Source organism: Ylistrum balloti, unplaced genomic scaffold (assembly GCF_031769215.1).
Source record: "Ylistrum balloti isolate Yb309-2 unplaced genomic scaffold, AGI_CSIRO_Ybal_v1 Utg369810, whole genome shotgun sequence".
NCBI classification, from domain to species: Eukaryota; Metazoa; Mollusca; class Bivalvia; order Pectinida; family Pectinidae; genus Ylistrum; species Ylistrum balloti.
In genome coordinates this window covers 921,530-938,895 of record NW_026781983.1, presented here as the reverse complement: position 1 = coordinate 938,895, position 17,366 = coordinate 921,530, and the positions used below count along the sequence as shown (strand labels likewise).

The 17,366-nt window shown below is 34.6% G+C and overlaps 1 protein-coding gene across 1 annotated transcript; it reads left to right on the top strand.

The window, feature by feature from the left end:
* The first annotated feature begins 568 nt into the window (after positions 1-568).
* On the top strand, positions 569-16,981 carry LOC132544848 (uncharacterized). The gene is made up of 11 exons (XM_060208497.1): positions 569-602; positions 786-824; positions 6,571-6,650; positions 7,974-8,045; positions 9,831-9,999; positions 11,730-11,818; positions 13,807-13,878; positions 14,654-14,747; positions 15,942-16,124; positions 16,368-16,505; positions 16,854-16,981. The coding sequence occupies exons 1-11, from the start codon at positions 569-571 to the stop codon at positions 16,979-16,981; spliced, it is 1,098 nt and encodes a 365-aa protein (XP_060064480.1).
* Positions 16,982-17,366: the final 385 nt, after the last annotated feature.

The following is a 17,366-nucleotide window of genomic DNA, read 5'->3' as shown; positions in this document are numbered from 1 at the left end:
CTCCTCTCTCTCTCTTTTACGTATGACAAACAGTAAGAGAGAGAGAGAGAGAGAGCACTTCACACATTCGCAGTTCTGACCGGTTATGATTTGATTTTCAGTTTAAGCATAAAGATCATAGCAATGTTGATTTATTTCATTGTAATTTCATTAATAACAATATATCAAAACATCAATCAACATTGCTATTTTTCGCGATTAGAGCGACTGACCATGCGGCTCTCCTTTCACTAAAAGACCTTATTCTACTTACATTTGTGATATTCCAATGCAACAGTTGTTCACTTATATGGCCGATAATTTAGTCAACACTTATTTCTTTATTTTGAAATGAATATTGGAACATAGCAGATTTCTCTGTTAATAATACAAAACAGAAAAACAGAAAATGTGACAGATTTGTTATTGAATTCAGAGGTCTTCAAGTTGACAGTTTGCTTTTGACACAATCAGAATTCTCAAAGATAATACATTTCCTTCGTTGACGGACCGTTATCTAAGGTCAATGTCAAAATTGAATGACGTCTTTATAAGTAGGTTAGAAATCATCTTAGTAGTGGGAGTCAATATGGAGTCAGCAAACCACAGTATCATATTCAGTGGTATGTAAATAATAGCATTTTTAAAACATCGTTAAGAACTTGATGATATCATGGTTTAACCTTTGAGAACTTTGATCACTCAATATGGAAGTATAAACTTTTCATTATCTCTATCAATACCACTTGTTCTTTTTACTTTGGTTTCATAACAGAACTAACACGATGTATTTATCATGCTTACAGTTTTGCTGGCGTTGTTGCTGTGTTTTGGAGTATATGCAGGTAAGTTTCCTAATTGCTCGTGTTGTCATCTAAACTAACGAAAGATATTTTTATGGACAGTTTTCCATGGTTAAAAAAAAACTGAAATGTCAATAGAATCTTGATCCACACTCATATTCGATGACGCTAGGACTGAAAATGAGCACTAGCAATGAAATATTTAAACGGATCTTTGTGCAGATGTACAATGAGAAAAAGACCAGGTGTTTCTGAAGATCAAACATCTTTCACTTTATCGACATACATCAGCTATGTATTTATTGGCCAATCCAAGTAAGTAATGTCAGGAAACTGAAAACTCTACCTAAGGTCGCGAAAGCAACTGATATTTCTACACAACTAATATTTTATGTTTTACACTAGATTTAGGTTACTGGTATACATAGTATAAAGGCTGTATATTTAGAGGCGGTTCTAAGAATTGAGAAACTCCTGATAATCAAATAACAATAAACATGTATGACAGAAGAGAAAGCTAAGTTGCTGGATTACAGACAAGCAAATTTCAATGTTTTCAATGATGATTTGCTTTCCTCGTATCCTCATTTTACCTTAAATATTTGCTGATGTGCTATGTACGTTCTATATTTAAATTCCATTTAACTTGCTTGTTAAATTCAGATAAATGTTGTGGGTGAAATTATGTGAAATCAAATGTAATGTAAACTGTGATATTTTTGACTGTAGAGTATATCAGCATCCAGCGGTTTATTTATTCCAAACATCAAACACATGTAAAAATAATTTTCATTCATAAAACAATTACACTTAGGTGGCAATACCTGATGCCAGACTTACGTTGGCATCCAATATTCTTTTAAGTCTTCAGTCTATGTGAGCATTTTAGCATGCGAATAACGCAACTGTATGACTCTGATTGGTAATCGCGAGTCTTGAACTACGTGTAAAGGGCAGGACGGTTTTCAGCTCTGTATCACATTTTCACATGGAGTCTCTTTGCATCACGAGAATATGAGATGCTGACGTTGTTGTAAGTTATTAAAATCCGGTAATATTTTGTCTGTCCAATTTTTGTGTAGGTGCCTTAATCTTGTCACGTTTTCTGACATCGCTAACTCTCAAGAGGCACATTATTAAAACGAAACAAAAACTTTTCTATGCCAGAATGATGATTTAAACATTACAAAAACTATAATTCAGTTGAATTTTCTTTTTCATCAACTTCTCATTTCCGTCACTTCACTTCACTGCCAGTGTTTTTCCCCTTAGGTCAGTAACTTCCGATTAAAAAGTTTTACATTACAGACTTTCAAATGTTCTAGTTCATGACATAGCGGCGACATCAAGAGGACATATCACTGTAAGCTTTGGAATTTAATGCACATATTTCGGAAAGTCAACGTTATACAAAGTTCTCTTGTGCTCAGATCATCACATGTATTCAATATGTGATCGGGTCAGTTGTTGTATGATCACTAAGTCGCAAACATTGAAATAGTATTATCTTATAAATACAAATCTAATTGTTATTATTAGAAGCTAAACGTTAATAAGTATTTACATATCAGTGTACATACATTTAAAATGCAGAAATCTTAGAAATGCTCATTTTTGAAAGTATCCTCATATTGGCCAAGGAGTCGAGTTAAAAGTGTTATAGCCGAGCTGCGAACCCCCAGTCATAACCGTGTCCTTGTTTAAAAGTATGTTGTACCATAAATTATTGACTGTTTTTTTCTCAGTACATAAACAAGTAACTATATACTCCAGTAACCGCTTGATAATTTAGGAAAAGTAGCTTATACGTTTCTCGAATAACTTCCGATTAGTTAAGAAGCTTTAAAACACGCAAATGATCTAGTGCATGATGATATATTTCGGTAAGTAAACCTTGTACAATGTTCTCGTATGGTCCGCTTGATAATTTAGGAAAAGTAGCTTATACGTTTCTCGAATAACTTCCGATTAGTTAAGAAGCTTTACAATGCTGACTCTTTCAAACACGCAAATGATCTAGTGCATGATGATATATTTCGGTAAGTAAACCTTGTACAATGTTCTCGTATGGTCAGACCATCTAACTATAAGTTCGCGGATGAGTTCTTGTATAGTCGATATGCTCATAAAATTTAGCATAATTATATAAATACTTAATCATTATTTCCTTCCTTCCGCCGCACTTTGTTCGATATATTTCTCGAAAACCTACGTCCGATTAAAGAGAACTTTTGAGTTTTGCCTCCGGCTCTTCTGGTCATGATTGGACATCAGACATGCCAGCCAGAGCCTCTGAATGGTTGACAAAAACAGACTATAAGTCAATAACCAATCTAATCTTTATTGTGTCTTATTTGAAGTCTCTCCTTGGGTGAAAATTTTCAAGCTGAAGCTTTCTTTCAGAATATTTTATTGTCATGGTGGTATTGACAGTAGGAATTGGGCAACAGGCAGAGCCTATGAAAGCCCTCTCCTTACAGTGCATAAACAAGTATACAAACACATCAATCAAAATTAGAGATAACAGATAATAATAATATTAGGAATAAGAATGTAGAAGATAGATTCAGTAAATTCCTAGGAATGTGTGCTTAAAAATCCAAAAGTCACATATATCCTATGACCTATTTTATAATCCTTGTCATGGAAGTGAGCCATGTTGCACATTTTACCCAAGCACTTGTTCAAAACCAATAATAAATCATAAAATTATTCTTATTAAAGCCTGATGCATGTCTTGAACTCAAATGTAACGATAAATATTACACAAATAAAAATTAAATTGATAAAAATCATATTTCAAAAACAAAATCAACCAATCCAAGTTGTTTAAGAAGTGTTTAAAAAACATAGAGTTGCTGTTCACCTCAAATATTGTACAATTTTTGACCAAATATGTCTACTTAAAATATTGAAAAAATCGTCAAATTCTGGGACCGGTAAAATTGTTCCATAGACAGATTTTAAATGAGAGAATCAGGAAATTACTTACAATTCTGATGTTTTACCCAATATTCATATTTATCCTAATATAGTTTTATTCCATTTTCAGTCATTATTTCTACATTTTTATATATGTCTTTGATTAAGTAGGATTTTAACTCACATTTTTTCACATTAGGTTAACAGAAAAGGCTCATATGGCTTGTATTTGCTCTTGTTTTCTGAAATATGAAATGTATATCACAACGGCATTCTGTACATCATTGATGAATCAATAACATAGTATCTCTCCTTGGGTGAAAATTTTCAAGCTGAAGCTGAGGTAAACAAGGCCATGAATTGGTGAACTTTGCCCATAAGTCACCAAGTAGACATTTATTGAATTGTGCACCTGGTTGTTTGTGAACATAACAAGCCCGAAGTGCCATTAAGCCAAACTTACTATAAAAGAAATTAATCGGTTGTAGCTGAAATTGTCATTAAAAGAAGGCTGGTTGTTCAGCGAAGACATCAATTCATCACTGAATGATACAGGAGTTATTTTAGCAAACGGAAGCTTTAATATTCTTTGGCCTACTATTGATAGTCTGCACTCAAATTGTACATTATGTACACCACCTTAGTAATCTAAGTCTATTCATAAGTTTTGTTGTTTCTATACCTTGTTGATTTATATACCTAAGACACAGAATACCATTACCTGTATTTGGACATGAAATATATTTGTTATGTTTTGATATTGCCGATGCTAAAAGTAGATGATGTATGTTTTATTCCAAGTTGCAAAACAAGATTTAAACATCAACGGAAGAACTTCAAATCAGCACGACGTCTGGATTCGCCTCAAAAAACATATGCTCAATACAGAGGGGCTGGCTGTAAAGAATGAAAATAAGTTGTGTGTAAAGAGTTACATGAGGTACCTTAGAAACAAAAACCTGACTCAAAAAAACGGCACTCAGTGTAATAATGATTTTTAGTTAACTTCTTTTGATAAGATTGGAGATAAACCAGATAACAAAGAAACGATCCCTCCACATCTACCTCTTCTTCGCTTAGAAGATTTGAAGTACGCTTCCTCTTCCCGTCGGAAGTATTCTCATATTTAGAGTATAACGACATCTGCGTAGACATTCCTAAGTCTGTCCGTCACTCTCTTATCCATACTCACTTTCTGATGCTTGTACATGTTTTAAACATAGAGGAAGCATTCTACATAAAAGATCAGTATTAACAATGATGTTCCTTTGCAAAGTAAACTGAATGGATTGATTTCCTCAGTTGTAATCAATGATTTGCTTGAAATTGTACATCGAGTATCAAGATATTTTCACAAAATTGGCGATATATTGAACACTTTAGTTGGCTCCTTAGTACAGCCCTTGTATCACGTAGAGAAGCTGTCACACATACATACTGTATTTACCAAAGCATTTTATGCATTTAGAACATCCAAAACCAATGCAACCACACAGTTACAAGCTCAAAGATTCTATTATATAAAACAAATATACTAATGTCCAAATGAAAAAAACAGAAAATCAGTACCAGAAATTTGCGTCGATAAAAGTAATTAATATTTGTGAGTAATTATCACTGTATGCCTGAGTAATGACAACAATCATTAATTATTTCGGATTATAAATTTATATTTAAAAAATACTTCGTCAGCGTCTTAACACTTGTATGTAATAGCCACGCCCTTATGTTTCTTTACCATTATGAAAAAGAAAACATACTGATAAATATTTGTATTAAAATCTATTCCTCCAACAATTTTACCGGTCCGAGAGTTCGATAATTAAAGTTTTTGTGGCCAAAAATTTGTGAATATTTTATGTGAATAGCAACTCTAAGTTTCTCGAACTGTTTTCCATCACTTGATTTGTTGAAACTTTCATTTTTGTTTTCACAGTTAAATTTCCATAATTTTTTATATATGTAAAACTTTATTTTTTCCGACATTAATGAAAAGGATTTGACCCAACTTCATTATTTGTTCTGGTTTATGAAAAAGGATCATAAAATACATATTACAGGCCATCAGTGACTTTTGTATTTTGGAACATATATTCTTAGAAGTTTACTGGGGTTTTACAAAAACAAAAAAAAAAAGAAAGAAAAAAGAACACACAATAAAGATTAAATTGCGATTTAGGCAAAATTACATGTACTGTGAAACAAAACTTTTTGATGAAAATGAAAATATAGGTGTTGTTTGATACAAGAAACACAAAGATGCAATTAGCTTTTTGATTGAACAAAAAACATGGGTGCAAAAAATGTTTAAACTTTGAAACTTTAATATTGTTAATGGTGTGTGTCATGTTTCGTCCAGTCCTATCCTCTTTTGTACATGTAACAGCTCTCTATTGTCCAGTATCATCTGCTAGAGTCTGTTGACTGATTTCCCTGAGTCATGCATGACTGCGTCTATGGTCTTTAGTATGTAGTATGTCAGGTATCTTGCTCAAGTTTAGATAAGATGTAAAATTATTCCCTAATTCAATTAGCATTATTTTGCGACAGCAGATGTAGTATAGGGAACTTATGTAAAAACCCCCGATACAAGTAGAACCTGTTTTAATGTTGTCTTTATAACACATTTCTATTAACTACAAATAATTACGTCAAGAATTAAAAGAATATGATGTCGTCGAATCTGTTACAGTTTTTTTCTATATTTCAGAGGTAACCAGCTGTCTGAAAATCTTTGATTTTTTGTTTCCTTTTACAAATTTGGAAACAAAAAGGATTATGCTAATTACATAAAAAGTATTTAAGTCAAATCAAATGTTAAAACGTTTTAATCAAGTATGTACTGCGTCTGCTTTCCTTTTTGTAGATAATAAAGTTTGTTATGAGTGTTGGCACATGTCACATCCTCGGGATTGCAGCAATATAGTAGAATGCGGCTCTAATCAGGTAGGCAGAACAAAACATATATATTGTACACTAACAGGGTTTAAAACAAACCAACAAAATATGTCAGACTGATTTTCTAATAGTTTTGGTTTTCAGAACAGAAATATTTTAAATGTGGTTTTTGTACGATGTTTAACATTATAGCAACAGCCACGGAGCGTGTGTTCTCGTAAACATGCTTGTAATAGTGTGGAACTGATGCCGCGCTACCACACTAAACACACCCGTCCCGGTCGCATTATACTGACAGCAAGCAACCTAGATGTTTCATACACCAACGCAGGTCTGAGTGTCAAACAGGACTCAATTACGGCCTTTCAAAATTCTGAAATGTGTCGGCAATGGAACAATCCTGAAGGCGTCTTCACAAAGTGGAAAATTCAACTAAATGCTAAAAGAGACACAATGAAAAGGGTGTCATTAAGGAGAACACCTATTTAGGAATAACAGGAAAGTCGCAACTATATCTTAGTCGTCTCTGAAGATCATCTAATGGGTAAAGCGGGCACAATTCTTACGTCCTACCCACAAACATGCGATTTCGTGCTATGTAAATGGAACGCCGCTGCTTTGTTATGCCTTAAGACATATTTGGATATTTTTTTGTTGTATTACATAGCATGTTTTTCATTAGCTTTCTTTGTTTTTAATGTAGTAAAATTGTATACAACATTTCATTGGTAATAACAACCAACCTTTCATTATTTTATTTACCTAAAATTTGCTTCATTTACAAATATATACAGGTGTAAAACAAAGCAAATGTTAACATAGAACATGAAATTATTTACTTTGAGATCTACATAATTGTCCTTCTTGATGCGGAGGACTCTTACTCTTCTGGAACCTCTGGTCTTGAAGCGTTTTCAATAGTCTAGACATAAATATTTCCATTCTTCAATTTTTTTTATTTGTTTTGTTTCAATTAGTAATAAGTTGAAATATCTATATATTTTTGTATTTTCAAAATCATCATAAGATGTATTTCGGTAAAAAATTTACTTATACATTTCAAAATTTCAGTGCTTATTTGGATTTGAAGTAAGCTTCGCGTATAATCATGTATCATTTATGATACTTCATTAGTTATAAATCATTATTTATTCTTTCTTGTTTTATTCTAGATTTCGTGGATAAACCAAATCGAATTTATAAAATGTTAAAAATTTGACAAAAGTTAGAATTATCAATGAATCCGCCAGTACTGTTTCGTTCACTTTTGAAATATATTTTATCTTTTATCAAATTTGCTTTGTTTCAGACATTTAAAACCACATACTTTGTGTTCACGAAAAACTTGCCGTTACTTTTATTTGCTATCAGGTTTGTTTTGTTGAGCGGTACGTGACGAGCGACGCCCACGTCTATTATAATTCTGGATGCTTATCAAATCAGGTAAACCTCACCTAAGTAAAATCATAAGAGTTTATGCGGGGTTGTTACAAAACAGCAAATAAGAAGTGTAAATTATTGACATTTATACCGATAGATATGTTGTTTGTATTTGTAACTATGATGAGAACAACGATGTTGATTTCATTTCATTTGATTAATCAATTGCTATGTGTGTGTGTGTGTTGTGTGTGTGTGTGTGTGTGTGTGTGTGTGTGTGTGTGTGTGTGTGTGTGTGTGTGTGTGTGTGTGTAGGTGTGTGTGTGTGTGTGTGTGTGTGTGTGTGTGTGTGTGTGTGTGTGGGTGTGTGTGTGTAGGTGTGTGTGTGTGTGTGTAGGTGTGTGTGTGTGTGTGTAGGTGTGTGTGTGTGTGTATGTGTGTGTGGGTGTGTTTGAGGGTGTCTGTCTGTCTGTCTGTGTGTGTGTGTGTGTGTGTGTGTGTGTGTGTGTGTGTGTGTGTGTGTGTAGGTGTGTGTGTGTGTGGTGTGTGTGTGTGTGTGTGTGTGTGTGTGTGTGTGTGTGTGTGTGTGTGTGTGTGTGTGTGTGTGTGTGTGTGTGTGTGTGTGTGTGTGTGTGTGTGTGTGTGTGTGTGTGTGTGTGTGTGTGTGTGTGTGTGTGTGTGTGTGTGTGTGTGTGTGTGTGTGTGTGTGTGTGTGTGTGTGTGTGTGTGTGTGTGTGTGTGTGTGTGTGTGTGTGTGTGTGTGTGTGTGTGTGTGTTTGTGTGTGTGTGTGTGTGTGTGTGTGTGTGTGTGTGGTGTGTGTGTGTGTAGGTGTGTGTGTGTGTGTGTGTGTGTGCTAGAAAAAATTGGTATTCACTAATGTCATAGTAAGATATAAAACTGGGGAAAATTAATAAAGATCAAAGTAAACGAAAAAAATAAACAAAAAAGATGAAATTCTCCTTTGCACCACTGTACTGAAAGTAGTTTGCCAATAAAGAATTCTATAGTAGCATACTACTAAGTAGGCAATAAGTAGTGAACTGTGGATTTCAAACTATTTGTTAACAAAATGGCGAGCCCTGAAGAGTAGACGTCTTTGATATTCAATAGCGTATATACCGGCAGGTAAAGCTTGTACAATGCCCGGATGTGGATGTACTTTGATCTGTTATTGTATAGTGACTAAGGTCATAAACGGATTATCAGATAAATACTTATTTAATCACAAACAATCCGGGTATCATTGTACAATGTGTTACTGTCTGGTTCCATTTGTTTATCTATGTGTTAGGAAAAAATAGTTATTAACTGTTTGTTGCGTTTTAGTGTATGTTTAAATTGCGAAATATTAAGTATGTTTAGTAAATTAACTGGAACTGTGTTCACAATTATATCTGTCCTGCCACGCCGATTTTGAGGTGCATGTAAATCAGTCCTGGAGACTTTTTCAGAACTGAGGATTCCCGTATATTTCTACACCATTCATTACGTGATCAAGAATCATCTTGCGACATACATAAAAGTAATGACCCTTTTAAGTGATTAATATCATATTCTTGTCCAACTGATTTGATCAAGCTCAACTCATCATTAGTTATTTCATTTCGTTCAATATCAATGAAATGTTGACCTAACGTTTTGTTAAAGGAATGTAACTTTAGACAGCTTATGTACCTCATATCCCCATGCAGTCGGATATAATTTCAGTATTTATATATCAATGTATTTAAGGTACAATGCATAAAACATGCGTGTTATATCTTCATCGTAAAATACAGACTCTGTATAATTTATATGCATTGAAATGCATTAAAACTGAAATAAATTTCCACAATATTCCCTTGCAGAGTTGCCATAGCCATTATCCGATTCTTGGACGACGTGAATCAGAAAATACGGCGATTACAAAGCCTGACGTCACGGACCTCAAACGATACAATCCATCACAATATCCGGACTGCTCATCCTGTTGTCAGAGTGACTACTGTAACACCAATCTTTGTGAAACTCACCAAGGTATTTAATATACCCGCTTCCCTGTGGATTTTGTAATCTGTATATATGTGTGGTGCCTTATTCAGAGTTCAGGAAAATTTTCAATCACTTATACAAACACAAAATATGTGAAACTGCACCATACTGATGTAACTGAGGAAAGTAATGGCCTCGATTTCAGTATTGTAGTGAATATAGGTGTCGAGTTGACATGCCTTGGTAAGTTGGCTCATGAGCGACAGTACGTTACAGCATTCCCCGTGGTGTACACATTGGACAGGCTATAGAAACGTATGTCTTCCCACTCTGTTCTAGAGTGATCGTACTCTACCGTTACCATTCGCGGCATATCACACTTATTTGTATACAACATGGCTTTGTTATATAAAACGTTCAGAGCAGTACGACTCTACAATAAGCGGTAGCTGCAGGGTATACACGGCAACAGTCGGTGCCGTGGCTCTAGGCAATGTTATTGTTCGATAAGCGGTCAGTATTGCACCCACAGCAGTGTTTTGAGTACATTTTATTCTATATTATTACTAGTCTATCTTAGCGATCTGTGGGAAGGGAGGGCCAAGCAAATGGAAAATGAACTAACAGAAAATAGTATAGCTGAACGTTTTCAGGTTGTTTCATCATGTGACTTTGTTTGCGTGGGACTTAATTCTTTAGGGGTTGCGTTTGAAAGAGTCAGTGAATTGGAGGAAGGACTGAGAGGGTATCGCGCAAAGGTCCTCTTCCAGTGTGTTGGCCAGTTATCTCTGTTAGCCAATAAGCTATTATCAGGAAGGGCATTGTTGAATAGGTGAAGCATTGCTGCAATCCTCTTCGAGGATTCTTATCGTTAATTTGTCTGAACCTGGTGGTGTCGTCAGAAAATGTTTGTAGGTGGTGATCTATAGCCCTGAGGCTGTGCTACGGCTGTTTGATGGTACTGAAGTCCTTGGGCTCTGAGCCACAGTCACAGCAATGTTCACAACAGGAGCGGATTGGCGATTCCTGTTGAAAATGTCGTCTTCCTTGCTATTCTAAGTGGAGGGGCATTACATAGCAAATTGAACACAAGGAAAATGCAGGCTTTGGGACCTTCAGCATGTTCAGTTGTAGGTGGAATGGGACAGTAGTCAAAGCTGGAGATACATGGGTGTTGTACTAATGTAATGTGTTTCATACCCGATCAATTGGTGGTCATTTGGGTGATCGCTCTGGCGGAAGATCCCATTTTTAGAATAACTTTGGTGAAGACTTTGCCTAGCGTTAACATTGCTTTGGTGATCGTAATGAACGTCTTTTGTCTGGTTCATCTAGACCATTCACAGATTCGTCCTCAATCTCGATGATTATGACAAAAGAAGTAGTGTAGTTCATGGCATCACATTATACTGTATGCAATAACATGTCATATGTTTCCATTATCATAACTGTATATAATCACAATAGTATTAACTATTTAAAAAAACATTGTTTCTTTATGATTGTACAAACTGCATACAAGAAAATAACACATTTCAATACAAGTCTAGAAGTAGATACAGCAGGGCCAAATAATTAATTCAACTGCATCATATAACTGGTTTGGCCTTTTACAACCCTTTCTTCATTTTTTTCATATTATTACAGCTTATTCCAAATCGAATGATATGAATGATTTGTCTTTAATATGAATGAAAATGTTTTTAAAATGTCCTTTTTGATAATTGGATTGTTCTTTAATGAATCTTTAAAGACAATGGCATTCACGTTCTTAGTAAATTCCACGAAAAAACGCTGCCTGTCCTGCGATAGCGTGGAACACCCAAGTGAATGTCATAAAGTGATTGGATGTGATGTGGACGAGGTAAGTGGGTGTCTCGTATCAAACATGGACGTGGCTTATCATCCATTGGCGTGTCTTATCATTCATGGGTGTGGCTTATCATTCGTGGGCGTGTCATATCATCTGTGTGTGTGGCTGATTAACGAAATGACATCACAATTCATAGTGCCTTGAATGGAATTTTACCAAGATTGTTAAGATATTTAAACACTCTAATGACATATCTGTTTTAAACATAGTTTTATCACTCATAAAAGAATGCATGTATTACACGATATTTGTCTGAATGATTCCAGAATTTGATACTCCACCACTTTCTCATGGAGAAAAGTGTTATTTTTCACAATATTTTAGGACACTAACACCGATGTAAAGAGAGAACACAAATATTCTTATAAAATTGACAAATTCAAAAATACCCGGTAAATTATTACCTTATCAGAGATCAAATCCAATCCTCAACCGAACGTCTTGTAAGCAGGTATAGCCATTTCAAAGAGACGCGTCATCAACGGCGACAGCTTTATGCTGCTACCATATTTTCAGCAGCGTAGTAACAAGTTAAACCCTCTCCTAACGCTTTACAACAAATTTTGTCTCTTAATAACATTGATATGTAACATTTTCTATATGATATAAAAAGATAAAAAGAAAGTTGTTTTGAAATTTATTTTTTCGTTCAAATATATTTATTGATTTAAAAAACGGACTAAAATATGACGCATACTGCGAAGTTACAATGAGTGAGTATTACAATGTCATAACTGCTTTTTAATTATAAAACATGTCCTGATTTTTCTAACTTTTGGCTACTACCGTTTTAAAAGGGTTTGTATTTGAAGACGACAGTAATTCTCCCTTTAGAACGTGACATTACTTACTGTGTTTTAGTTAGGATTGACCAAGGTTAACATGGCGGGTGTCATCGATGAAGCAGAAGACGCCCACTCTTCCGAATCACCTGGTCTCAATATCCTTGCACTTTGACAGGAGTCTTCGTGTAAATCTTTCTTTTGTTTAAATTTTGTCCTAGTTAATTTGAATTTGAGTTTGGATTATGATTATATTGACATGTTGGTATTTTCTTTTTGCATTTTTTATCGGACCAGCACTTCATAACTATTCGAATCGAGTTCGGCAAATTGCAATACCGATACTTGTAAATTCCGGAATAAACGTTTTTAAGTCTTTCTGTACCATACGACACATGTGTACGTTTCACATTTTTCTTTTGTTTACCTGATTCATTACACCTTGTTTTCCCCCCCCCCCCCCCCCCCCCCCCCTCTTCCCCTTCTCCATCCCCTGCATTACATAATTTGTAAAAATGTCTTTTTCATTCGACATCATCACCTTAGCTGTTACCGATTGTTTTCCTTGTCTTATTTTATCTACACGTATCACAAGAATAGATCATACTGAATTAGTGTTCAATAAAAATCGATAAACGTTTGTAAAATACGGAAGTAAACACGTCTTTTGGCTTTTTCTGTTTTGGCTTTATGTACTAGCATTATACTGGCCGACTATCGACAGGAGATCATCATCGATGTCACAAGTCCAATTGCCTCGGTATCGCCCACAAAACATTCATATCAGAACACTTATTTATCGGTTGGTTTATGCCGTCAGTCACGTAGTCTAGGGGAGGCGGCATCTTGTAATATACAAGTAGTAAGCTTTACGTTTAGTGAAATTATCCACGGTACTGATTTATAATTTCATTATCAAAGACATCCTTCTCTTTATCTAAGTACAGAAAATATTCTGATGAAAAGTGCTTTGAGTTTCTTGTTCACTGTGGGTTCTATTTTCTAGCATATTAGAGATTTACATAAAATCGGGAAAATGAGATAAAACGTAAAATCAAAGGAGATAAAAGATACTTCAATTCCTGAATTTCGAGGAAAATAAACTTTCTTATTATTTGCATGAACCATCAACATAACTCCATTCACATTATACTTGAAATATACATACATAAATTAAGTCTCTCTAGTGTTTTATAGATGTGCTATACAACCTATTACCTACATACGTTTGGTGAAAAAAGATATCGACTAGGATGTATGAGGAAACATGTAAGTATATATTGTACAATAGGCACAAGTGAATAACACTTTTCGATGCAAATTCTACCTTGATCTAAAATTAGATACAATGTTACTACCTCATATGAGATACTTCAAGAAGACGTCTGTGACGATTCGGACCAAAAATAGTGAAATACAGGAAACCAAGTATGGAAATCGAAATGGGTCGAAATAAAAAGTAGATTGAAATATGCACAAGCCCGATGATTTAATTAAATTGCGTTATTTCTAATATTGAATGAAACGTCAAAATGTATCTTATATTAAGTTATTATCGTAAACTAGTAAATGAATGTCAGCTTAGCATGTATATTAGATAAATAATGACATATTGGTTTCTTACTTGTATTAATTGACTTGATATGTATTTAAGAACACTCTAATATATTAATCTAGTTTACGTTTAACTATAATCATAACTGTATTTCAGCTGCTTCTTCTGAATATAAATAACTTGAAACTTCCAAATATCTTAATATTTGGTGAATCAAGCATATTACAATCGTGTGTGCGGGGGAAATGATTTGTACAGAGAAAATATGAGATCAGTGACATTTTCAATCAATATCAATCATATTCTTGTGTTTTTAAACTTTGTCTTGTACCAATGTGATGTTATATTTGGGAGAAGACTTAAAAAGTGTTTGTCTGATGTCCAATTCTTTTGTCAATTATTTGTTTATGTCAGTAGAATTATTTGAAATTGAATTATAAACGTAATTGTTGTTTAAATACATATTTATCGTGGTTCTTATTACACTAGGTGTGCGATCAGAGTGGTATGACAAATCCAGTAGAGACACATTATTGTTCGGAATGCTGCACGGGTGACAACTGTAATAGAGATTTGTGTAAAAGTGAGTTATAATATAACGAACGGTATTGCCTTAGGTCTGATTTTGAGAACGTGACATTCCTTGTATTGACCCTTATTTACAATGAAACGGGTGATGAATAGTCGTTAGGGAAGCCTAGCTCAATTATAACGGTGCTATTTCAATTATATTTTTATATTGTGCTTTCGTTTATCAATTCTATCTATTATCTAATAGTTTTAAATCTGAATGGATGTTCTTTAAGTCGTTATAGTTCTAGTAAACCGCAGAAAAAGGTATGATTTCTTTGAAAATTAAGTAGTTTTCTAACCGGATGTAGAATATGCCAAAAACAACGCCGCTGACATTTGATAAAATTTGTTACCTGTAATTGAGTGAAATCGGGGTATATCAGTCGAGGGCTAAGATACCCCGATCTCGCTCGGTTACAGGAAATAGTTGTTGTTTTCTCGCACCTACTACTATTCAATATTCCATCAGAGTTGTGGCGTATCCCGTGGGAGCCTCAAACTACTAACAGATTCTTTACTTTTAAACAATGTTTGACTAGTGTCGCGTTTACAATATAGGCCGCACTTACAAAAATACAGCACAATTCACAATGAAGATCTTATTTTATCTACAGCATCAGGAATCTTGACATCAACATAACCTAATTTTTTTGTTGAAATGCACGGGTGTAGGTGCTACCTTCGCCTACACGCGTATGAATACACCGATGCGTAAAAATCCGCAAAAACTCACGTAAGGGTATGAGACAGATCGAGCGAGATAGAAAATACTTGGATGGGGTATTACGTGGGATATCCCTGTCTGAGGTGCGAGAAATCATATATATCTATGATATAGCCTATTGTGACGTCACTTTAGACTTTAGACATTCACCAATGACATTGTGACATAGAAATGGTTACAGGAGACAGAGATGTAGACTTAATATGACTTTAAGTGTGACGAAGAAATATCCGTTTTCGGGATGAATTTTTAACATCAAATGGAAACTCGTGTAAGATCCTGTATGCAAGCGATTCGTTAAGTATTTATTGTGATAAACGTTAAAGGCTTTGGATCAGTGAACTCCAACACACCTCCAAGTTTGAGGGAGTGCCAGGGATCCTTTTAATTTAGGTCGGTGTTATGTAATTATTTAACGTAACACCAGGCGCTAAACAAAGAAAATGGTAGATATCACTATCCAAAGTTGTATTTTTGCAGACGTTGCTTCCGTTACCTCGGCTACTTCTCCTGTTCCAACTGCCAAAACAGTAACCTCGATCACAACTACGTCATCCAGTTGCCAGGATTCTCTAATACAGCCCTGCGCTAAAGAGATACTTCCTATCGTCTGCAACGATGAAATTATGAAATTCTATTGCAAGAAATCTTGTCAAATTTGTGGTAAGTTAAAACAACTGATTAAGCTAGGGGTCAAGGAGACAACTGATCTCGGCAAATAACGTTTCAAATATTTTACTCTTGGTAAAGTTTTAGTCTGTATAGCAATTTTGGGACCTCTATCATATCAAATTTTCACGCCCACAAACGTGTGTATTTAGAGTTAGCCAAGGATTAATCAAGATTATTTTTTGTTGTTGTCATACATTTCTAATATTTCGTCTTCAACGTTTAACCCTTTTACAGGGATGACTCCATTACCTGAATCCGCGTGTTTCGATACAAACCCAGCTGAATGCAATAACCAAACAATGTTGCAAACTATTTGTGCGAATGAAGAATTAGCCAATCTGTTGTGTCGAAAGAGCTGTGGAATTTGTCATGGTAAGAATATTTTTATTGTATGATCTGCTTTTAATTAACCAATTTGCTATACGAAATAATGTAAAAACTGACAAGTTTGGCATAATACAATCCACACGAGTAAGTACTTTCTCTATGTGTAACATGATAATTGCAGGGCTATTGTTCCTGCGTATAAGCCCATGTTTTCTTTATTTCTGCGTTATTTTTGAAGCGGGCTAAAGCTTATCTACGGCGAAAATTTTCCCGTATACAGTAACTAAATATCGTTTGTATCAATGTGATGTAGGAACTATTATAGGATATTAACATATAACGTTGAAAAAAATCATAAAATTATTTTGAGAGATTTTTTGTTCGTTTTTGTAGTGAACACCGCTAACTCAGCATGCATAGACGTTGATTATCGATGTTTTAATATAACGTTTCTGGCCGGGGCATGTTCGGACCCTGCACGAATGAATCTGTGTAAAAAAAGCTGTTTTATTTGTTCATAATAAACGTGATGGAAGCTACTCAATCAACATGTTATAGTGGGGGTCTCAAACAAATCATGGAAACTGCTTCCGAGTCTCATTTCTTTTATAGTTTATTTCTATTTCTCGTTAACTCGAAGAATACTCCATGTAAAATAAAAATGATTATGCAAGTCTTGTAAAGACCAGAATAAGCAAGGCTGTGTATATGTTTGTTCCGGTTTTATATTGTCAAAACGACACGTTATTTAATTATTTCATTTTCCTTACCTTATCCCTGTTATTACACAACAGAATTCTTATATCATGAAACCACTTGACTACCACTGTCTAAGAGACGTGAAAATTACAAGCTTTCTTTATCATACTCTATAGCTAATATTCAATAGTCTGATTGGTTTTGCTG